This window comes from Camelus bactrianus, chromosome 22, assembly GCF_048773025.1.
Source record: "Camelus bactrianus isolate YW-2024 breed Bactrian camel chromosome 22, ASM4877302v1, whole genome shotgun sequence".
Taxonomy (NCBI): domain Eukaryota; kingdom Metazoa; phylum Chordata; class Mammalia; order Artiodactyla; family Camelidae; genus Camelus; species Camelus bactrianus.
This window is the reverse complement of record NC_133560.1, coordinates 19,019,400-19,044,262: the sequence shown is the minus strand read 5'-3', so window position 1 is coordinate 19,044,262 and position 24,863 is coordinate 19,019,400. Positions and strand designations below refer to the sequence as shown.

General features: G+C 39.4%; 1 protein-coding gene across 3 annotated transcripts in view; it reads right to left on the bottom strand.

The window, feature by feature from the left end:
• Positions 1 to 24,863, bottom strand: part of GABRB2 (gamma-aminobutyric acid type A receptor subunit beta2) — a 206,709-nt gene that overhangs the window by 127,425 nt on the left and 54,421 nt on the right. For all 3 annotated transcript variants that reach the window (XM_074350327.1, XM_045508189.2, XM_074350328.1), the window contains exon 5: positions 16,226 to 16,446. In XM_074350327.1, coding sequence (XP_074206428.1) covers positions 16,226 to 16,446 — 221 coding nt within the window. The remainder of the gene's footprint in view (positions 1 to 16,225; positions 16,447 to 24,863) is intronic.

The window sequence follows — 24,863 nt, the reverse complement described above, 5'->3', positions numbered from 1 at the left end:
TCCACCACGGGTGGCAGCCACTCAGTGACCACTAGCTGAGTCAGATCACGAAGAATCCCCAGCCACTGACACGCATCTTTTCTACCCTGCCGTTGCCTTCCCTTTTCATCTCTCTCTCTCATTTTTCTCTTGGATCTTGGAGTCCCCCTCTAGCCCCGTGACATGTTCCACCATCTGTTCACGCAGATGGTGCCATCCAGAGAAGTCAGAAAGTTTGGTGTCCCCAAATCCCTCCTGATTCAGTCAGCTCTCTTGATCACAGGGCAGTGGGGAAAATAAACGAGAAATTGGAAACCACGTTTCAAAGCACGGAAATGTCACGGCTCATATCAGGAATAAGTTCACGTTCGGTATCTGGTCTGCAGTGAATGCTATCTACGTGGGTAAGCCCTTACCCTGACATTCTCCTGAACAGAACTGTGTCTGCAGCAGCTGACGGCACCTGGAATAGAGAATCAAACCCTCCCCTGCCCTTCCTCCCACGGTCCACCCAAACCTAGGGGTCAGCATCCACAGTCATGACCTATTGTAGATGAGGCTCTACAGATTGCTTTCTTCTCTCCTGTCCATGCCTACAGATGCTGAAAACTTGCAAGGACAAAACAGCTTTTTGAAATTAAAGAAGAGTGTCCCTGAATGATAGTAATTTGGTTTTATACAACTTAAAAATACTACAAAAGATGAAATGGAGCCAAGCATTCCACTCATGATAGAAAACAACAACAACAACAAAAGCCCCAGAGGATCAATAGAAAAGAATAAAAATCACAAAAAAAGGAAAAGTTAACACAGGAATACAGACTCTTCCTTCTGTAAGATGTCTGAGATTTCTTTTTGCAATCGAACAAACACTAAAGCTAAAACCTATCCAGTGGCACAGATTAAACTCTGCATCTTAGGTGATTTCAGAATCTTAAGTTTCTCCAAATTAGAACGTCTGATAATCCATATGATTTGGAACTAGGTCTCTGAGAGTAGAACACTGTTTATATAATGCCTGGGGTTTAGGAGAGGTTCATTTTCACTCCTGTGTTGATTTCCCCCTGTTCTTTCTTTCTTTCTTTTTTTTTTTTTTTTAACATTTTTTATTGATTTATAATCATTTTACAATGTTGTGTCAAATTCCAGAGTAGAGCACAATTTTTCAGTTATACATGAACATATATATATTCATTGTCACATTCCTTTCTCTGTGAGCTACCATAAGATCTTGTATATATTTCCCTGTGCTATGCAGTATAATCTTGTTTATCTATTCTACAATTTTGAAATCCCAGTCTTTCTCTTCCCCCCCATCCCCTTGGCAACCACAAGTTTGTATTCTATGTCTGTGAGTCTATTTCTGTTCTGTATTTATGCTTTGTTTGTTTGTTTGTTTGTTTGTTTAGATTCCACCTATGAGCGATCTCATATGGTATTTTTCTTTCTCTTTTTGGCTTACTTCACTTAGAATGACATTCTCCAGGAGCATCCATGTTGCTGCAAATGGCGTTATGTTGTCAGTTTTTATGGCTGAGTAGTATTCCATTGTATAAATATACCACATGTTCTTTATCCAGTCACCTGTTGATGAACATTTAGGCTATTTCCATGTCTTGGCTATTGCAAATAGTGCTGCTATGAACATTGGGGTGCAGGTGTCATCCTGAAGTAGGGTTCCTTCTGGATATAAGCCCAGGAGCCGGATTCCTGGATCATATGGTAAGTCTATGCCTAGTCTTTTGAGGAATCTCCATACTGTTTTCCACAGTGGCTGCACCAAACTGCATTCCCACCAGCAGTGGAGGAGGGTTCCCCTTTCTCCCACTCTGTTCTTTCAATGCATATCCCTGCCGGGCCCCCAGCCACCCAAGCAGTGAACACAGATGTTTCCTCCTTGAGAGTAACTCCGCTAACCATCAGACAAGGACTAGATCTATGGTTTGTCTCATCTCCTTATCAGGGGGTGATGATGGACTGTGTAGAGTTTGAGTAACTTAACAAAGCTTCATGAATTAATCCTTATTGAGTAACATTAGTGTAGCAGTGAAATACACAATTCAAATGAATACTAAATGAGCTAAGCAAGAGCCGGGGGGGGGGCAGTGTTCCTCACTATCACTCTATGAGCATACTTTACACGGACGTAAGATTCATCACTGTGTTTCTCATATCTCACTTCCCAAAAGAAAAATCAACCCATGACTCCAGGCAAATGGGCTAGAATACTTACGATTCGGGATAAAAATATTGTTTTGAGCAAATGTAAGTGCTTCTTTTCCCCACGCAGTAATCAAACTTCCCACTGTTGGCCCTGCCTTCTATCACACAAACACAGAAAACACACGTGCACCCCTATGTGCATACACGCACACACTCACACACACATATTTTGAAGGACAGATGAGACAGTCCAAGTAACATAGAGACATTCTCTCTGCTAAGCAAAGAATATGATTATTGCTGCTCTACAATCAATGAGAATCTATAAACATTTCTAGTCATACGCTATTTGGTTACCATGGATAGAACGCCCCTCTTGAACTCAACGGTAATGAATTTTCTGAGTTGTGTGTCTAAAAAGAGCTAGCTCTCATTAGTAAGTGTTTTCTCATTGATTCATCCTGTGATAGAAGGCTAATATGGGTCACCTAAATTCCACCTTGATACAATTCCCTCTACCGTCACATCTCCATGTATCTTTTAAAATACCACACTGATTGCAAATGGCGAGGGAACAGAAGAAGACACCATGTGCCAAAGGAAACGTCTACACTGCCAACTCATAGTTGTATGTAAGTCACAACCTGGGAAACTGAATTCATGACAATTGCTGACTCTGTTTCTGTTTTCAAAATGCCTTCTTCTTATCAGCTGTTGAGACTGGCACCAGCCCACACGGGTCTCACTGCTGAGGTAGGTCCCCTCACTAAAACAGAATTGCACACAGTATGTAGGTAGGACAATCAGACTTTTTTCTCACCTCATCAACACATAATCATCTTTGATAGCTGGGCTTAAATGCTACTTATTTGATCTTGTGCTTCTCTTTCAAACTTTTAATGTCCCTCCACATGCAAATCCATTGTCTAACAACGTGAGATATGATTTTGCATGAGTGCCTGAATTAAGACAGAGTGTTAAGTCAGTCTGAGGGGATAAACCCTGATGAGACCTGAGATCCCATTCAGCTGATAAAAAAAGTCAGGCAGTTGGACTGATCAAATAGAAGATACTGCAGTTACTAATTCATTTACACACACATTCTATTCAACAAATATTTTCTTCATTGATCCTTTAGACGAGCACATCGAGATGCCCGGATACAGCGAGGAATTAAACAGAGGCCCCCGCTCTTGTGGAGCTGATCCATTAGTGGAGTGAGGCCAACAAGAATGGTAAACAAGTGAAAAATGCATTTAGTTATAAAGAGCGTGAAATGTAGTAATGTAAAACAGGGGAAACAGAAAGTTTCGGATAAAGCGGTGTAAATTTTCTCCCTGTGAGTACATGACTTTGTTCTGCCCTTAGGACCATTTTGCGTCTGTACTTTCCAACTGGAATGGTCAGCTGCTATCAGCCATCACAAATAACATCTCAGATGTCACCTCCTAAAACAGGACTCTGTCTCTCTCTCTTCTAGCTACTTGTCATCGGACCTTTCCTTCTGTTTAATTTTCTTCATAGAATTCATCACAATTTTCAGCCCTCATATTGATCCTTAAATATCTTTTTTGACGGTAGCTCTACTTTTAACAATGTTAGTTTGAAGTCAGGCATGATGGAGTGTTTACACTATGGAAATCATCAAAGTGTTTCCTTCACTAAGTGCAAGCTGGTCTGGCTTATTCCCTCCTGCACCTCCACCCTCCACCTGGAGCAAACAGAGGTGCCCGCTCAGTAGTGGGCTGGATGAAGAGATGGAGTAAATGAAACAAATGTTTCAGCAATTCACTTCGCTACAATGGCTCTGTTTCATTAAACATAAATTAGAGCTACTCGTGTTTTCTCAAGCTTCCCTTTGGAACACGACACAGACATTCTAACATTAGGGAGTCAAAATGAATAACCGCATTCAGCTGTTAGTCCAAGGAAGACTCTGTGTGTGTCCACGTCTGCTCTGCCACCTCCCAGCCCAAGCACTGGGTCACTTCTCTGCATTAAACCCATTAAAACACTAAGGGCGTGGGCTTTGGAGTTCAACGTCTGAATTCCGTTCCCAGCTTTGACGCTTACAGCTTTTCTGCTTTGAATAGGTTACTGAATTTGCCCAAGCCTCAGGTTCCTCTTCTTAAAAAACCGAAGGATATCAGTATCTACCAGATTGTATAATTTGAGGATTAAAAGAAACCATGTGTGCACAGTGCACAGCACGTACCCAGTTAATTCTGACTATTATGAGTATCTCGGTAACTACGGTAGTGACTGCAACAAGAATTATTGGGCACTTACTGTGTGCCAGCTACTTTACACGCACTATATTATTTAATTTTGACCATATTCCTGTAAGCTAAATATTTGTATTATCAGTTTAGAGGTATTGGATAACTTTTGGGGGGAGGTAATTAGGTTTATTTATTTATTTGTAGAGGAGGCACTGGGAATTGCACCCAGGACCTTGTGCACGCTAAGCATGCGCTCTGCCACTTGAGCTATACCCTCCTCCCTTAGTTAACTTTTTAAAAAGCCACGAAGCCTAAAAAAACAAACTCCAGAACTTGGCTCTTACCCACCGTCCTATCCTACATCTTTCATCTACTATGTATCTTCTTCTCCCACAAGCCCCGAAGTTTTGAGTCTCAAGTTTTGAATGTCTCATTTGTCTTTGTGTATCCCCAGCACCTGGCACAGTGTCAGTTCGTAATGAGGATTGACTACCACCATTTCCTCTTGCCAAGTATCACCTCACACTGATTATGATGGGAAACAGCAGAAGAGGCGGAAGTGAGATACATGTATCAATCTTAGTAACAGCAGTTCATCTTTGCAAACAATGCAATATGTACCAAGCACTTTACGAAATGCTTGACAAGCATTTGTCCACTTAATCCCCCCAGTTAATTCTGTAAGGTGGGCACTATAAAGCCCTATCCTCCTGATGAGGGAGTCGAAGCTCAGAAAGATGGAGTAAAGAGAGTTAGTAACAGAGGAAGGCCTTGCAACAAGGCAGGCAGGTCCCAAACCCAGGCTCCAAACAAGCCAGAAGAAGCTGAGGTCTTTATTCTGGTCTTTTCAGTGGCTTCCCTTAGCCTGCTACAGCTGTTGAAATATAAAGTCCTAATTACTTCCTCTACCACGGCTAGGGGAGACAATGCAACACAGAATTAGAACCTTCCTCCAAGGATTTATGTCCATTCGGCATTTTGTTGCCTTTTATTCCGCCCGTAAGAGTGCAGATAATGAGCCACTTCTCAGAAGTAAAATAGCTTGAGCATTTCATAATGTGGTGACTGTGATTTGGCTCATTAACCTATGACAGTGGTTTGGCTTGCTTTATTTGTGACCTCCAGAATAAAGAGGTAAGAATGAGCTAGAAATCCTACCTTACCAGCCATTTAGCAAATCAAGGAATTAAACTTTGACCAAAAGTCTTTCACCAAACATAACTTGGAGGTGATTTCCAGAGGTTGTGTAATTTTTTTTTTGCTTTTTTTTTTCTGCCCATGGAAAATAAGACTGAGATAAATCCCTATGAAATAAATATTTTTCGCTTGTTCCAGAATATAAATACAGATTTTCTTCAGTGTACTCCAGGATCTTCTGTGATTGTCTGGTAGACAAGGTACTTTCCCAGTGGTCTGATAGTCAGAGGCGTGGCCAATGGCTCAGTGCGCTCTCTGCTTCCCCTTCCAGGGTGAGCATATTGATGCTAGAGTTAGAGTCAAAAATCTCAATGAGAGAATATTTATAAATCCTGGACATCAAACTGAACAGGTTACTTGGGGAACCACTCCCTGGATTATCAAGGAGGAACTGACCTTCTTCAATGCCGCAGGAAAGCCTGCGGACAGGGTGACTTAGCAAGTGACCTTCAGAGTCTCTGGGCGCCTCAGCGGCCTCCCTCACTCAGGTCCTACATCTCTGCCTAACTAAATCGAGACTTCATCTAATCAGTGGTTGCTTTCCCCTAGTCTATAACCCTCGTGAAACTTCACAATATGCTACATACAACTGTGAAACAGGAGAGAATTCCAAAGTCCCCTTACCGCAAATTACACACTTTGTGCATACTGCTTTTCCTTGAATGCCGGTGTTCAGAAAAGCAAAACAAAAAATAACTTCCCGCATATAAACAGCTGCAAAGCAGAAACCCATTCAAGAATAAAAGACGGAAGGGGGAGGGACTATGCTAAATCAGATCTGAGGAATAAACTCTCGGTCCTGTACGCACGGGAACAGCTACTAGCTGGCCAAGAACAGTGCCCGGCTCCCTACTGCGGAGTCCTGCTCAGGACTGAGAGAGAGCAGTTCTCGTCTGTTTAGGAGTGACGCCTCTGAGAATCTCTCCGGAAGGGAGATGAATGACTCTTGGAAGTTTCTCTCAAGGGCCTTGGAAATTCAGACTCTCCATTCTCCTCCTTCCATCAATATTTTCAGAGTCTTTTGAGTCCATCTACCTGGACAAAGACTGTGTTCTCTTAATCTCTGGGAAGGTGACCGAGATCTTGGGGCTTTGAATTCAATACCGAGCCTGGAAACTCATTTGCAAGTTACCTACTTTCCCAGAGCCTGAGTTTCCTCATAAAATGCAGTAATAATAGCCTGCTTCACAGGACTGCTTAATATAAATAATTCAGGGCTTGACATACAGAAAGTACCCAATAAATTTTATTCCTGCTACTAAGACCACTACTGCAACTATCCCAATTAAACAAGTGTTCATTTATATTTGCTTTGAACACATCTTTGTGTAAATAAAACTCTACCACGAGTGAACTCATTACAAAGACTATCTGGTCTAGCTCTCTATTTTGCTTATTTGCTAATAAACAAGTTGCCAGCAAAAGCTGCCCAGAAAATTCACTAATTCCACAAAATCAGGGTGGTGCAAAAGACACAACAAATGTGATCAGAGAAAACTTTATCATTAAACTCATGCTGAGGACAATTGGTATTGTTTCAAGTTTGATTTAATGGGGTCCCTTCTGCTTTCTTCATTTTTTAATATTAAACAAACAGAAAAAATACTGCCTCTATTCATATATAAAACATGTATCCACATATATATACATATCTATAAATGGATATATGTGTATATTTATACCTATGAATGGGAATATATACCCAGACACAGAAGCATACATATGATACCATCAGTTTTCATCATCCACTAGGAAAAATTTTTCTTAAAAATAAAACAAAATAAAATAAAAGATCTGCCTCTTTCCATGCTGCCAGTATTCTTACGACCCTGAGAGTTCACTACTAGTGAAATCAGGAGTGTGCAGCTGTTGCTTCTGAACATGCTGTGCACAGAGACACTGACAAGCCAACGAATGGTGCGTCCTCGGTGGGTTTCAATGGCTACTTCTCTTGGCAGACAAGACCCACTTCGATGGCACCACTGTACTCATTCTTTGAGCCTGCAATACAAAATCTGCATCTTGGCTGGGAGTGTGGGTGGTGTCTTCTCCGCCCGGAAGCCCTGCAGTCTCTGACCACTCAGCTTTTCCACCACAGCCCTTTCACATCCTCAGTTTCAGTTCTGCTACCTTGAGCTCTCATTAGACTGAGATCAACGGACATGGGGACAACTAGGGATCCACCAAACTGGTAGCAAAGGAGACCCATTGATTACAGGAATGTGATGAGTCAGGGATACTGAAGAAAAAGAAGTCGAGCGGATTTTCTTTTCCTCTTTAAATTTTTTCCCCCTAAAAATCCAGCAAAAATGTGGCAACAAAAAGAGCCCTGGATTATTTCTCAGGACCACTAAGTACACCCTGCCTCCATTTCTAAGGTCTGAAGAATCGTGTAATTCTAATTCTGTTACTTTCGATTTGGATTTGACTTATTGGCTGAGGTCAGTCAGACGACAATGACTCCAGGATACCAAAGAACTCCGGCAGCAGCAGGAACGGTAACAAGCCCTGGATCAGGCGACAGGAGTCTGAGATTCTGCTCTGTGCTTTGCCATCAATTGTCTGTGTGATGTTAGGCACAGTCACTTCCCTCTCTGAGCCTCTCTCTTCTTTCTATAATAATCAAGAAGGTGAACTTGAAGATGACTTAAATTATTTCTAAATAAAGTTAACTTTAATCTAAATTATTTTAATTTTATAGGGAAAAAATGATGGGCAAGAAATTCCTTTTAAAAATTAATTACAGCTCTTTAAGGAGGACGAATGTGTCTTTTCCCACAGAGATGGAGGTAGAGTAAAGTGATTTTTCCTGCTTGGAAGCCCGAGAAACCTAGAGCACAGGGACTCACACTCCAGCCAGAAATGACATTCTTAATACAATCTCTATTGTTCTGCTTGACAAAGTGCATTCACTCAATCTCTCTATGAAAATGAATTACACCAATTAGGAAATCCAAGTAAAAAAATGATATATGAATGTTTAATAGACTTCATTTCAGTGTGAGATGGCTACTCAGTTACTTGCTTGCCTGATATCCTGTGGTCAAGCTTTACGCGCAGAGGAAGAAGATAAAATTTAATAAACCATGCCTGTCTAAATTCATTACAGGCTAACATTATCCTTTGCCATTTTCCCAATGACAGAACATACATAGCAGGAGGTGGCTGAATTGCCTTCTGCTTCCTGTGGAATCTTTCTTTGAGAATGTGAACCTTTAATCAGAAGTGACATGTTTCTCACCTAATGTTACACATGGGAGGTGTACAGACATATCAAGGCAAGGGCTCCCCCAACCCCAACACTGAAAGACAAACAGCTATTTTTAGATGGGGCAGCTACTAATGAAAGGATAAGAAAGTCACTCCCTTCCATAAGAACTGTCCTAATAAAATCAGCATCAGAATATCTCCTGAGCCACTGATCTAACCAATGACACCACAAATTAACAACCGCACAGATATAAGGTTATAAATGGTGTCACCAACAGATTTGGCTGTTTGTCACTAAAATATTAAGAAAATTTTTAAAGAGTAGTTCTGCATTTTATAATGACAACTACATACTTTACCTTCTATCAAAACCATAAACCATACCCTATATTGGATAAGGGAATATATCTCAAATATGACCTATAACGGTTAAAGAATGACAAAGAGAGTTTTTATTGACATGGCAAACATGATTATGGTACATTCATTGTTAAAGAAAAAAATAAGATCACAAAATAGTATGTATAATGTGAATTTGTTTTTATGACAAACCACCTATAGCCTTTCTTACTAGAAAAATATCTGGAATCGTATAAAGCAAGGTACAGGAAGGATTAAATCCAGGTGGTAGGATTAAGGGTAATTTTATTTCCATAACTTAACGGCATTTTCTGAATGTTCAATAGCAGTTAATTAACATCTCATAACAGGAAATGTGTTTTAAGTGTGTTCGTTGAAGAGTTTTCATAACGTGATAAAATGCATTTATGATATAATGTTAACACCTTAGCATAAATAATATGCAGTCCATTTGGATTCAGGCTCTAAATCTTAATAAAAATGTGCATCTTTATATTCACAAGAAGATGCCATTAGTTGAGAATTCAGGTTTTCTTGTATACTTGAAGGCAATGATTTTGTTTTTGCTTTCTTAATTAATCAGAAGATTTTTTTTTTCCAAGAAAGTAACTACAATTGCTAAAGCACTGAAACACCATGTTAGATACTGCTGCACACATACCAAGGGGGCAGTCCTACAGGTCTACGTGCCATACGCTAGCAAAATCACAGGAGTATCCTATTTTTGGAGCTAGAAGAAAATTTGGAAATCATTTAAATGAATAATTATAAGAATCAATTATAAGAATCTAATGCAATATTAGAAGGTACATCTCTTGATTCTCTGATCAGTATAATTATTCATTTGCTTTCTGAAATCTAATAAATATTTCCTATCTTAAGTAAATAACAGTCTAAGTTATACCTATATTAACACACATTATGACGTCGTATCAACACCAGATTAAACCTGACTTTTACCTGCTGGCGCTTGAGTTGAATTCATCAGCAAAAATCTTACATTTGCTATGTCACTCTTCCTTTAAGTGCTTTTCTGAAAATAATTTGTTGGGTCAATTTTATTTTGGAATAAAATACAGTTAATCTGTTCAAAATGTTTCCCTTATAAATTACTAAGAATTCTTCCGCCAAGTCAATGAAAAGTCCATGGTCACCACTTTTACAGCTGGGTTACTCCCCAGAAAATGTCCTTCCCCACTTCCAGCCATAGCTTCTACAGAAGTATCTACGTAAGACTGTAAAAAAAAAAAGGGGTCTGATTTTATGATCAAATTGGTATAACTGAGCTATCGACTAGCCAAGAGTGAAGGCAAGAATCTATATTTAAGAATTTTTTATTCTTTAGCCACAAACTACATATTTAAACTTAAAAAAGAGCATTATTCATCACCTTTTTAATTATTCCTATAGATCTTGTTAAATTTTTTTTTATTGAATAGTCAGTTTACAATATTGTGTCAATTTCTGGTGTACTGCGTAATAGTTCAGCCATACATATACATATGTATGTTCATTTTCATATTCTTTTTCATTATAGGTTACTATAAGATATTGAATATAGTTCCCTGTGCTAGACAGTATAAACTTGTTTATTTTATATATAGTAATTAGTATCTGCAAAACTCGAACTCCCAATTTATCCCTTGCCCCCTGGTAACCATAAGTTCGTTTTCTATGTTAAATATTCTATGTCTGTGAGTCTGTTTCTGTTTTGTAAATAAGTTCACTTGTCTTTTTTTTTTTTTTAGATCCCACCTATACGTGATATCATATGGTATTTTTCTTTCTCTTTCTGGCTTTACTTCACTTAGAATGACAAACTCCAGGTCCATTCATTTGGCTGCAAATGGCATTATTTTATTCTTTTTCATGGCTGAGTGGTATTCCATTGCATAAATATTCCACAACTTCTTCATCCACTCATTTCTCAATAGACATAGCTCTTTAAACGAAGTTGAGAAAACAAATGTATGATGAAACATGATGAGAATAAAAGGAAAAGTCCTGGCTTATGAGAAACCATACAGCTCTTGAGGAAATGAGAGTTACTGAGGGCATGCTACAAATGAGGCACTGGGCTTGGGGCTGCCTGGAAGCTTTTAAAGGCTGCCGTGGCTGCTGGGGTCTCAAGGCAGGCATCCAGTTTCCTTACTCTTCATCTCATGTTGCCAGATGCAACGGCTGGAGATAACTGGTTCCATGATAAGTCTGTGTCCTCAAAACTGCTTGACAGTCCTCTTAGGTTTTCAGTCATTTCCCTCCTTGTTTTAGGCATGCTTGACCTAGATTTTCCACATTCTCTTCAATCAAACAGGCTCACTCCTGCTCTTCTTTTTCTTTTTGTTGTAGGTAAAGAAGTGTCTTCACAGAATCCCGAAAAGATACACAGAGTAAAATTCTACAGTATAAAACTTCTGCCTTGATATCTAAAGCCTTCTGTGCCCCAGCCTTCTGCTCATGTATCAAATATCCCCAACATTCATTTATTTATTAAATAGTAAAACAGCACTTAACTATCTACCAATGGCTGCTACTCCAAATACATATTTCATTATCCAGTCTGATGTCGATTATAATTTTTTTTTACATTCATTGATCTCAATAATTGATTCAGAGGAGAACTGGGTTGTTAAAAATGACATTATCCAATTCATCCCCCCTTTTATATGTCTGAGGAAATTAAAACCTGAAGAAGATATTTAACATTCAACGAGAAGTCAGTGACAAAAGTCCAAACTAAAACACTAGTCCCATTATCATAATGCTTTGTTAAGGAAGTTGGCTGCATTGCCCAATTGTGTCCATTCTTCGCACAGCATCAGAACTCTGCTTCTAAAATGACTATCAACCTGAAGAGCAATGGAGTAACTGAGAGTAAGCTGCCAACCCATATTCTTAACAATGGGGAAACAGAAATCCAATCAGAATGAAAATCGTTAAGCCTAGCCTACAGCAATAATGCCTAAAATATTTTCCACATTTCTAAACATCAATCTCCATTTTCTGAACTTCCCAAAGCCACCATACCTTAATGCGAGCTTGTCGATTAGCTGGGTACCGGTCCTTAAAGCTCATGCCATCTAAATACACTATTTCAACATAAGTAGACCCAGAGTTCCTACTGCACACAGTCAGAAGCAACGGGCACACCTGTGCAGAAGGATGATTTCACACGGAGGTCACTGAAGCTTTGCGTGCAGAGCTGTGACCACTCCTCCCTGGGTGATGGCTTAGCCTGCTCGTCTGTGGTCGTGGATCCCACCCACTGAGTCATGCACCCTCTGAGATGAGATGACCTCCTTTTCAGACACAACGACTAAAAATAGATGTCACTTACAGAGAATTCTCTACCTCCAAGAGATCAGAAATACCATTCTTTGGCTGTAGACTTTTAAATCTTGAGTTTTCTTTCCTAGATAATTAGAACCAGAGATGCCTAGGCCATTTTTTTTTTTTTCCTTTTCCAAATTTTATCATGGAAACTTTCAAACACACAGACAAGTTGAAAGAATAGCATGACAAACAGCTATCTTCTGACCATGGAATTCAACAAGGATTAATATTTTGCATACTATTCTATTTTGTAATACGCTTTAATGCCTGAAAATTTCACTAGGGAAACTCTACAAAAGAGGCTTATTCAGATCCTCTGAATTACCTGCCCTACTCCTCTGTCAATCTTTGTGCATCTCAGTGGGAGAGGCACTTAAGTCCTTTGCTTTTGCCTTGAACATGCATGACACTTAGCCCAGAGGTCACTGCCTTGGTGTTTAAAGCCTTCCCTGTCCCAGCTTTCCATGCCAAGGGCTTCATGGGTGTCCTCCAATTCCCCGTACTCTGACTGATGAACCTTGCCATTGCCAAACTCTTTGCAGTGATTTTGTCTGTGTCCCAGGATTGCACAGAGCAAAAGTCACTCCTCGGTAAATGGGGACTGGAGGGAACCTCAGAACCTGAAGATGCACCGTCCATAGAAGACGCAGGCCTGCCGTTCTCCGGGGACTTTCTCTAGAATAAAGCCTGTAACCGTGGATTTAGTGGAAGTTGCTTCCATCTAACTTTTCTTTATCTTTGTTTTTTTTTTCCCCTGCATGCTCTCAGGTGCTTTCTACCATTCTTTATTCCCACTTGCCAGCACCTAAGGAGCTGAGCAGAATGGCAACAAAGAGCAACATCTTTGCATTCAAACTACTATGCTCCACTGTGCAGCAGCTGTGTAACTTTGTACATGAGTTCCATTGTTTCCACATGTAAGATGGGGGAAAAAACATTAGGGCCCACGTTGTAGGAATGAAGTCAGTATTCAGTGAGATACTATAAGCAACGTTCTGGTAACAGTGACAACTGCAGGCTAAGTCCTTTAATGAGTTCTACCTACTAGTCTTAACACTATTACAATTTTAAATGCAGCCACTACTCAACATAGACACAAGATAAATGTCTTACTAACTGTCAGCAACAGGGAACGACTGGGGTGGGGGCTGGGTAAGTAGGAGGAGGAACTAAGTAGAACGGAATCAACCCAGCAGTAGTCACTGTAATTGAATTCCTTTTACTTATGCATTGCCAATGGAATTGCTGTTGTAGAGAAGGGATCTCTGGCCTGTGTTAAATTTCAGCCATGAAATAAATTGTTTCATTTATTCATTAAAAAATTGGAATGGAGCATTTATAAATTTCCAAAAAAAAACCTCTTATCAATTTCAAATTCCAGGATTAACTACCCAACTGCTAGAACAATCACAATCCATGAGCCTTCTCAGTCCACAGTGTTGATTTTATGCATGTCAGATGCGTTCGGCAACCTGCGTGTTTTGTCAAGCCCCTGTTGGAAGTGGGGCTGAGAGGGATGACCTACAGCAATGGTGTCCAGTTGGCTTTAATGATAAGAAGGAACAGCTATCACCTTTTTTTTTTTTGGTCTAATTATTGGCTTAATGATCTAAAGAAGCCATATTTACCATCAATATCGGTCCTCTCTTCTCCCTCTCAATTTCAAAAACATTCTGGCGGTTGCTGATTTTTCCCAGCTCTCCAACTTTGCATACATTCAGTCAGAATTCATTGGCAGTCTTTACTCAGTTCATTCACAGTGTAGGTGGTTTGTCAGTGCTGGGTATAACAAAGAGAACTCCGCTGGTTCTCTGCTCTAAAGTGGGTGTCCTCAAAAGAAAGGAAGGGCACAAGGTAATTTCTGCATGACTGCTGTGAAGATCTGATGGGCAAAATGCATCCAACACTGGGCGAGATGCCTACCCCAAACTTGCCACTTTCCAGTCCTCTCCTCCCACATCCCCTGCTGAATGGGTAGCATTACTTCTATGCCTCTCTCTGCCTTCTTCAGGGTTCTGATCTCTCTCTGCGCTTAAGTCTTTAAACATGCGAACCACAATCTCTCTGAACCCTTCCACTGCCCATGTGGTCACCATCTCATCAAGGTCTTTGTGATACCACGTTTTGTGGTTGATTCTAAGCAAGAAGTTTAGCACAATGTATCTGCTAAGACAATCCTTTCTATTAGTACTTTCAAATCCCACCACTTTGGTGAACTCTTTGCAGACACTGCCCGGTAACTTATTTATCTTTCTACTGCTTCTCTATTTCCTAAGGCCGGGATGTGAGCCATGCCTGTAGCCAATCCATCTCTTTACCTCCAGCAGCTGACACCGAGCACAAATGTGCTCTCTCTGTGCCTCCCTCCCTCCCTTGATAACCAAATTCCATTTTCTCTACAAATACGATAAACAAAGAAAGAAGCTGGTTCACAGGGAGCTAAGACAATGCACCAGTCAGGAAGGCTGAATACAGCAGATAATAAAAATGTGATATAATAGATAAGAAAAAATACGGGAGGGAGGCCCATGCCAGTGCAATGGCTAAGCGCTCTGGCTCTGAACTTGGAACAGGATTCACATCCCACCTTCACTGCTTACTTTCTCTGTGATCGTGGACCAGCTGCACCGGCCTCAGGTTCTTCATTTGAGATCAAGATCCTAACAGTTTTAACTTACGATACTGTTCTAAGGATTAACTATAATAATGCATGGAACGAACTCACTTGATGTCAGATCGCTATGAGTGCTCAGTGAATGAGTAACACTATTATCATTCTCATCATTATTATGATAAAGTCACCAGATGTTGATGTAAAACAGAATAAATGAGAGGCAACTGCACATTTCAGAAGACAGAGTTTCTTCCCCAATAACGTAGAGGATTTCTTTACATGGCAGTGTTTTCAGAGTAAGACAGACATCTTTTTTGTTCATTTTTTCCCCAGGGAACCATCTATTGTTTCTTTTTCATTTTTTTCTTTTTCTTTCTTTCTTTTTTTTTTTTTTTTTTTTTTTTTTTTTTGCAGGGGGAGGTAACTATGTCTATTTATTTATTCATTTAAAGTGGTGGTACTGGAGATTGAACTCAGGACCTTGTCCATACTTAGCATGCACTCTACCACTGAGCCATACCCTCCCCCCTCATCTATTGCTTCTAATACAAAACAAACTTCAGAAGCAGAAACTGTCATATCTTACAATCCATCTTCACCCAAAGAGCAGAACATCACAATTCTTTGCTGATATAAAGGTACATTTAAGAGTGTAAATTCATTTTTAATAAACATGAGATGATGGCTTTATTTATTTGCAAGTCTAATTGCTCCTCGGAGGGTGAGAAGGCACAGAAAGCCTTCCTGTCCTCAGAGGACCAGACCCAGTTCACAGGGCTCAGGAACAATTTATGAAACAGAGCATCTGCCGCCTTCAAACACGTATTTGGCATTTGTATTTTTTTCCACTTTAAAGGAACCCCGTCTAAGCTATTTTGATATTATCCCTATTCCTTAAAGAAAGCAGCTTTAGGATCAGCAGCTGATATTGGAAGATAATTCAGAAAAACTTAGGCTTAGCTGGGGATAAGTCCCTTTGTAAACATGCTACCCTAAGCTCCCAGATGTGTATTGAATAGGAGGTTTAACTGCTTATCGGAAGAATTAAAGGAGGAGTAAGGAAAACAGCACAATAGATCTCCCTCCAATAAAAAGCAGTGACTATTTTGTTCAGAAAAAGTTCAAGTTTGAAACGGATGCTACAGACCTGAGGCCATAAAGGACCGTCCCATCTGGATGCAGGCGGATCATGCGGTTCTTGACGGTCACCCCGTGCACAAACGACTTCTTATCATTCAGGAAGTACGTATCGGGCACCCAGAGCTGGTCTGCCACTCTATTGTCCAGAGTCAAGTTTAAAGGTATTACATTATAGGACAGCCTCTTATCTCTCCAGGCTTGCTGGAAGTACATTGTCAAGGTATAATCCTGTGAAAGTAAGAAGAAAAAAAAAAAAGGTTATTTTGTACCTAAATGGACTTGGGACAGACACACACTTTACCATTCACAAGAAAAGAAAATACATAAGCCCAACACTATGAATATATACTATTCACATATAGGCAAATAGCAATTTACTAAACCCATTTTTACTGAGCACATACTATGTGCCAGGTACCACGGTAAATTCACAAGTGAAAAGATCATATCCTTATGATATTTATTACATACTACCCAGGAAGAAAGATGGCAAGGAATAATGACTTAATAATTAATTTGCCTTTCTCAAAGTGGGGTGTACAAGACTGTTTTGAGGGGAGGATATAAATGTAACTGTAACAGACTCATAGACATAGAATACAAACTTGTGGTTGCCAAGGGGGCGGGGGGTGGGAAGGAACAGACTGGGATTTCAAAATGTAGAACAGATAAACAAGATTATACTGTATAGCACAGGGAAATATATACAAGATCTTATGGTAGCTCACAGAGAAAAAAAATGTGACAATGAATATATATATGTTCACGTATAATTGAAAAATTGTGCTCTACACTGGAATTTGACACAACATTGTAAAATTACTATAAATCAACAAAAAATGTTAAAAAATAAATCTAACTGTAAAAAGTAGTCAATGAATTACAACAGTAATTTGTCAGAGTTTATAAATGAGAATCTTAATCTGTCTAGTCAAGTGTGTTTCCTAGAGGAGGTGACAGTTACACTGAGACTGACGCAGCTTCTCAGCCATCTGAAGAGTGTTAGCTCAGTTAGTACTGCATGAGAATTTTAACGCCAGGATCAGCAGGCGAGGCTCTTCCCTGGTGAAAAATAGTGGGTTGTCATAAAGTGAGCACTGGTCTTGCGGTCCCAGGCGCCAGCTTTCCCCAGCTACTTCTACGATGCGAATTTCCATAACTTCTTTTTGCTTAGGTTCCATGAACTATAAATGGAGCTTTTAAAACATCCCTAATCCGACCAGAGGGTTACTGTGACAATTAAATGTATAACTCACATGGAATTTGCAAACTACAAAAAGCTATATATTATGAGTAAAGCATTTGCATATATAGTGTGACATGTTTTATCCATTAGAGGCCTATGGGTACAAAGTAACTGCTCTCTCACCCTCATCTGAATGACTAAATGAAGAACCAAATATTCATCTGAAAAGGATAATTACCATTCTGTTTCAAAATCAGTTCACAATGCTCCACTTGAGGGCTTTAAAAAATAAAACTAGCATCATGTATTAATCATGTCTGCAACCTAAAAGCTAGCAAAGTCCTAGGGCACAAATAATGAATGAATGAATGAATGGGCAATAAGGTATGCTTTTGGATTTTGGCACATACCTGCATACTTCTGTGGACAAAACACATAGTTCAATTTCCATGAAGTCCCTGAGTTTTTCCAACCCTTGCTGAGATTTAAACATCTTAATTTGGTTATACAGTTTTAAAATATAACTTGCAAGATACTACCCTGCTAAAAACATCAAACAGCTTCACGGGAAAAGTATAATCCTCTTGCAAAAAAATTTTGAATATTTTCCTTGGTTTCAGGAACAGACAAATTTTGATCTCATTCAAAAGTCAGTGTAGAGATGATTTCCGAATAAGAAGTACAGAATCAAACTGCTAATAAAATAATATTAATATCCTGAAGGTACATCAAATAATTGTCAGTGAAATTTACTTCAGTGGATTCCTTTAGTCAGTGCTCTGGAACTGCTCTGCCTCACTCTGCTTTAGTTAAGTATTAGTCGGAGGCTCTCTAGCGTAACATTTTGACTTATAATGAAAGCAAACTTGAGGGCTTATGAATTGTAGAATTTTTCTATAACTAGAAAAAAGAAATTGGACCAGATATATTTTTCACTGTCTTTTTATCACAGGTAGCCTAAAAAGTGGACCATAAATAAAACAGGCAATTTACTTTGTGCTTGCGAGAACACACTTACTTAGTGATTTCTAATTCTTGGAGAGAAAACGGAGAATTTGATTATTATCTCTATTAGCATACAAAGCTTCTTAAGCCCTCTTAATAAAGCCCTATTAAGATTTAGGAGAAACAATACAGTTTGGAAGGTGCTGGAGCCTATCAGTCAGTTGACGCTGAGATGTGTCTGGACACAGGAGACTGTTGGGCTAAATAAATGGTAATATTGTGAGATCCTGGTTCGTATGCTAACTCCTGTTATTCGTCAGCAAGGCAGTGCCTGGTAAGAAATGCTCCCAGACAGACCCTGGTGACTCTGCTAACTGTCACATCAATTTTCATTCCTTTTATTTCTAAATGACACATCATGACACTGTCAAGAAAGGAAAGAGTTCCTGAATTGAAATAAATGTTACTGGACATAAAAGGAAAGAATGGTTCTGTGTTCCACCCTCTCTCCTAGGCCCTGATGCCCCCAAGATAAATCCTTTGAACTTCCACGTGGAAAACACATCCTTGACATCCGTCTAACAACCCTACCTCCAGGAAGATGTCTCACAGCTGGTTTATTCAAACTTAAAAAAACCCAACAACAACAAGTAAATCACTTTGGGGTGCTCTGTATTCCACGGCATCACCATGCAAGACGGACTTAGATAATCACAACTAAAACCAATTGACTTCCAGTGTCAAAGAAGACGGAGTAAACCTAACACAGGTGCTCTCTCCCACTAATTACAACTAACCATCCTGGAAAGAATAAAAAGGCCACTACCTAAGCACCACGCAAAGTAAAAATTAATAAGCAGATTAGTCAGATAATCAAAATATGAAGAAAACCATTACAATGGCGAGTTATTTGGGTTTTTTTTAATCTCTCTTTTATCTTTTTAAGGTAACACACACACACGTAGCCAAAAGTATAAACAAATGGAAAGACATACCATGTTCATGGATTTGAAAAGTGAGTATTGTTAAGATGTCAATTCTCCCCAAACTGACCTACAGATAAAATTCAATCCCAATCAATATCTCAGCAAGATTTTTGTAGATATGAACAAGCTGACTCTAAAATTCATATGGCAAGAGAGGGAATGAGAATAAACAAAATGATTTTGAAAGGTAAGAACAAAGTTGGAAGACTCACACTGATTTCAAGACTGACTAGGAAGCTACACTAAGAGAGTATGATGGTATAGTGTTGATAGAAACATTGGTCAATAAAACAGTAGAACCTAAAAATCAACTCTTACAAATATGCTCAAAGATTTCTGACAAAGGTGTAAAGGCAGTAGATTGGAGAAACCGTAACAGTTTCAACAAATAAACAGGATCAAAAAAAAAAAAAAAAAAAAAAAGGATCACCTGGAACATGCAAATGTAAATAAATAATAAATAAATAGATAAACGAGCAAGCAAGTTAGATCCTAAGTTAGATCTCTCTTCTGAGTGTGAGACCCACATATTCATTACTGTATATGTGACATTTGGAGCTAGGACATTCCCACATCCCATAGGTAGGTGGTCTCCAAACTTTTAAGTTTTATGTAAGTAAATAGGTTGAGTGCAGCCCTCAAAGTAAAACAAAACCAAACCAAAAACCCAACTGATGATTTCAAGTGCCACTGAAGGTGCAGAGCAACTAAAACTCATACCTGCAGGTGGGAGGACAAAGCATCAGCCACTTGGAAAACAGCTGGACAGTTTCCTATGAAGTTAACACATATTTGACATAACGGCCTAGTGATCCCACACCTGTGAGCAAATGTTTAGGGCATCCCTTGATATATTCAACACCATCACTGGTTTCCAAAAAAAAAAAAAAAGTTAAGTCGAAGAAGCCAGATTCAAAAGAACACATACTACATGACTCCATTTATATGACATTTTTGAAACACATAAAACTACAGGGACAAAGAACCGATTACTGCTTCTCCGGGGTTTGAGGTGGAGGGGAGGTGGACCACGATGGGTCAGCATGAAGAGATGATTCTGGGTAACAGGAGTGCTCTACAGTTTAACCATAGTGGTGGTGAACAACTTCAGGAAATTTGTTAAAACGCATAGGACAATACACCAAAATGAGTGCATTTTTTTCTGCATGTAGATTTTAAAAAAGTTTTAAAACTGCTTAAACAAAAAAACCCCATGGTCGTTAGGGTCAAACACACCCAGGTCCTCACTCTAATACTTCCCTGTCCCTCTGCTGTAACCTTGGTTGAGATGAATGAAGAGAAAGAGAAATTTCTCTCTCTGGTCTCTGTTTCCAACTCAAAAGAACTAAAGCTAATTAACTTTGGAACTGGGGTAAATGAGAGGTGCTTTGACACTTGTGGGGGGTGCAGTAGAGCGAAGCACAAAATAAGCCACCTCCATGCAAATCAAGGAGACACATGGCCCCATCAGTTTGGGCTGACAGGACGACCACTGAAGGTTACAGGTTCACAATTGCCCATTTGTCCAAAGAAGCAACTGGACTAGGAAGTTTTCAAGGCCATCCCTAGGAATAAAATAATTCCATTCTAAGAAATGCCTTGCTGCCTTTGTCTGCAAACGCATCTTGCCATTTCAAAATCTTCTAAATGTCTAAAATACTTTTTGTGATTGTTTCTTGCTGTCTTTGAACTCATTGTCTAATAGCAAGATTCACACTCTTCCTGTTTCTTTGGCTTAGTGTTCCACAAAGTACACGGTACGAAATAATTTGTGTTATGTGTTTCTTACCTTTTTTACCTTTAACGTTTGGTGAGTTGCCTATTCTCGCTCTATAAACATTTTTCTGCTGAAAATGTTACCTCCTGCTATTGGATATTTCACAGATATCTATCCATATAAAACATTTCCTCATTTTGCTGCTTTCTTTTAAATTTCTTTCTACAATTAGTTTAACTTCTTAGTTTAAAAGAAACAAACAAACAAAAAGTAAATACAGAGGATTTCTGTATAGTTTTCACACAGCTTCCTGTAAGATTAACATTTTGCATCACCAGAGAACAATATCAAACCAGGAATGTTGACATTAACATAATACTATTTACTAAACTGCAGACCTTATTAGGATATCATCCATTTATTCACTAATGTCCTTTTTCTGTTCCAGGATCCAGTCCAAGACCCCACCTTGTACTCATTTCTTCTGCTTCTCAGCCTCCTTCCGTCACTGAGAGCTCCTCCATCTTTCCCTGTCTTCGATGATACTCAGACACTGGAAGGTGCTGGTCAGCTATCTTGCTGAATGTCTCTCGCTTTGTGGTTGTCTGATGTGTGCTCATGGTTAAACTGAGCTTATACGGTTTGGCCAGAATATCACCACGGAAACATTGTACCCATCATATAAGGAGTACATAATGTCAACATGTCTTCTCACTGGGGACGATATTAATCTCGGAACAGTTGGTTTAGGCTGTTTCTGCCACGTTTCTCCACTGTGAAGTTCCTACTCTCCTTTGTAATCAACAGATATCTTGGGGTAGATACTTTAGGACTATGAAAGCAATACAATTATTAGGTTGATGTTTAATAACCATTGGGTTTTTATTTTTTGCATCCTTTCCAAATTTACCTATTTCTCTTCATTCACCTCAACATGAATGGACATATTCAGTCACTTGACAATGCTTAACCGTTAATAAGATAAACCAAAAGAAGAAAATACCAACATAAACCATTTAAGGCATTTTATCACTAAATAATGAGAAACATCTTCCTGAGGCTCAGTCTGTCTACCTACTCCTTTCACAGTCTAGTGACACTGTTCTGGCCACAGGCAGGTCCCTGCTTCTGGTACAGACTTCCAGTCTGGACAGCTCAGCATCTTACCTGGTCTCCAGCCTGCCTGGTGCACTGGGGAGGCCTGTATCCCCACCTGCACTTGACGGCTGCTCCACTACAAAGCTTCAGCACTCTCCCTACCTTCGTTTATCGCCACGGTTGCCCGTGTGCTTTTTCTTGCCTGGAGACCTCACCACTTCGAACCTACAGAGACTCCCCTTTCTTTTTTCAAAGCGTGTTTATGTAGATGGGGAAACTGACAAGTGTAATTATGTCATTTTCCCCTGTCTTTGTGCTTTCTCCTTATTTCTCAGTTTGGGGAGAAGATGGTGGTGTAGGGGTCGGTTCACAAGTGTTTGGTCTGCCATCTGAGGACATACCACCACCTAACAGTTACCTTTTGTTACTGATCAGGGCTTAAGATTTATTTCCATCCCTGATAGTATGTGAGTCGTTTAACTCGCTTTACCTGCTTGATGCAACCACCTTCTCCAAGCTTTGAAAATTGCTGCAATTGTGCTAAAATCTTGAGCTTTTTTTTTGGCGATTAATCTTGTTTCTTGGCCCTCCTGTAAAGCCTAGTTCTTTAAAATGCTGTCTTCCACATCTGAGCCCACAAATTGCTGGCCCAACTATAGGTCATGGTAATACTTCCACATCCCCAGCCTCCTAAACTAGAACGGTAATGGAGTAAAACTCAGCTTCCACTTAGCAGAAGCCGCCACACCAGATGTTCAACTGCAACGCTTTGGAAGAAGTACATGGTAGCAGCGTTGACTAATTGCTAGAGACACACTCGGGACATGAGAGCTGCACCTCAGATCACCCACAAGGGAAATTCAAGTTCAGAAGTGATGATTTTCTTGTACGTGAAACTAAAATGCATGTGGTCAAGGCAATGAGCTTCCCGACTATTTTCGCTTAGTTCATTTTGCATTTTGCTATGGATTTACCTTCTCAGTGATAACAGGACTCAGTCTAAGGATGGCTAAAAAAAAAAAAATCAAGTCAGTATAACTGGTCATCTCTGTCCCTTACCTTAATACACAATACCCTCACCAGGGTATTCAGTTCACCCTGAGATAATCCACATTAAAAATACACTTCGTATGTATGATTTGCTCCCTCTTATTTTGTGCTTTGTAATTATTTTACAAGTTTATTTCAACTTATCTAATTAGTCTGTCCCTTATATATGCCTAACACGGCCCTAGTCTAACCCTTTTTACTGTCTCATTTATCATCACAACAGCCCTATACATTATGTGCTAGATATAACAGGTACTAGCTGCTGTTCTCACACGCTATGTCACCTCCCTGAGACATCCTGCTCTGTAAAACAAAGGAAATAATAGTTCCTGGTAGTAAATAAGTTTACCCAAGGAAATTGATTGAGTAGAATGTCTGGCTCAGATTAAGTCTTCTGCAAACATTTGCTATTATCATGATCCTTATTCTCATTACTGCCATTTTCCAGGTGACACATATGAAACACAGAGAGGCGAGTGACTTTCCTGATCTCATTTAGTCGATGATTTTCTAAGTTTTAATTTGGCCCGGGGGCTTTCTGGTGATGGAGCCCATGTTCTTAGTACTATACTGAGCTGCCTCTGCAACCCTCATCTCACTGCCAGTTTTGATTTTGACTCATCATTTCCCAACATTGTTTCTGTCCTCCTCTCTCTCCACCCTCTCCAAAAAGTGAGGTAGAAGCGATGTTGGAAAAAAGTGGAGATCCACGTGCAAAAGAATGAAATTGGACCTTACCTTACCCATGTACAGAAAGCAACTCAAAATGTATTTAAGAGAAAATGTGAGATCTAAAGTTGAAGAAAACATAGAGGAAAAGCTTCAGGACATGAGTTTGCAAATGGTTTCTTAGACACGACATCAAAAGCATTAGCAACAAATGGGAGTACAGAAAATCTAAAATATTCTGTGGATCATAGGACACAGCTCAAGAGAGTGAAAAGACAACCTATGGAATGAGAGAAAACATTTGCAAATCACATATCTGACAAGGGATTAATATCCAGAATGTATAAAGAATTCCTACACCTCAATAATAAATAAATAAGGCTGACTGAAAAATGAGCAAAGGGACTTGAATAGCCATTTCTCCAAAGTGACATATAAATGGCCAATAAGTAAATAAAAAGACGCTAAACATTACAAGTCACTTGAGAATGCTAATCAAAACCACAATGAGATATCACCTCATATCTATTGAATGGCTATTATAACTAGGAAAGGAAGGAAGGAAAAAGGAAGGAAGGAAGGAAGGAAGGAAGGAAGGAAGGAAGGAAGGAAGGAAAGAGAAAGAAAGAAAGAAAGAAAGAAAGAAAGAAAGAAAGAAAGAAAGAAAGAAAGAAAGAAAGAAAGAAAGAAAGAAAGAAAGAAAGAAAGGAAAGAAAGGAAAGAAAGGAAAGAAAGGAAGAAAGAAAGAAAGGAAGAAAGAAAGAAAGAAAGAAAGAAAGAAAGAAAGAAAGAAAGAAAGAAAATAATAGGTGTTGATGAAGATGTAGAGAAATTAGAACTCTTGTAGACTGTTGGTGAGAATGCAAAATAATGCAACTGCTATGGAAAACAGTATGGTGGTTCTTCAAAAAATTACAAATAAGACTACTATATGATCCAGAAACCCCACTTCTCGGTATATATCCAAAAGAATGGAAAGCTGGATCTTGAAGAG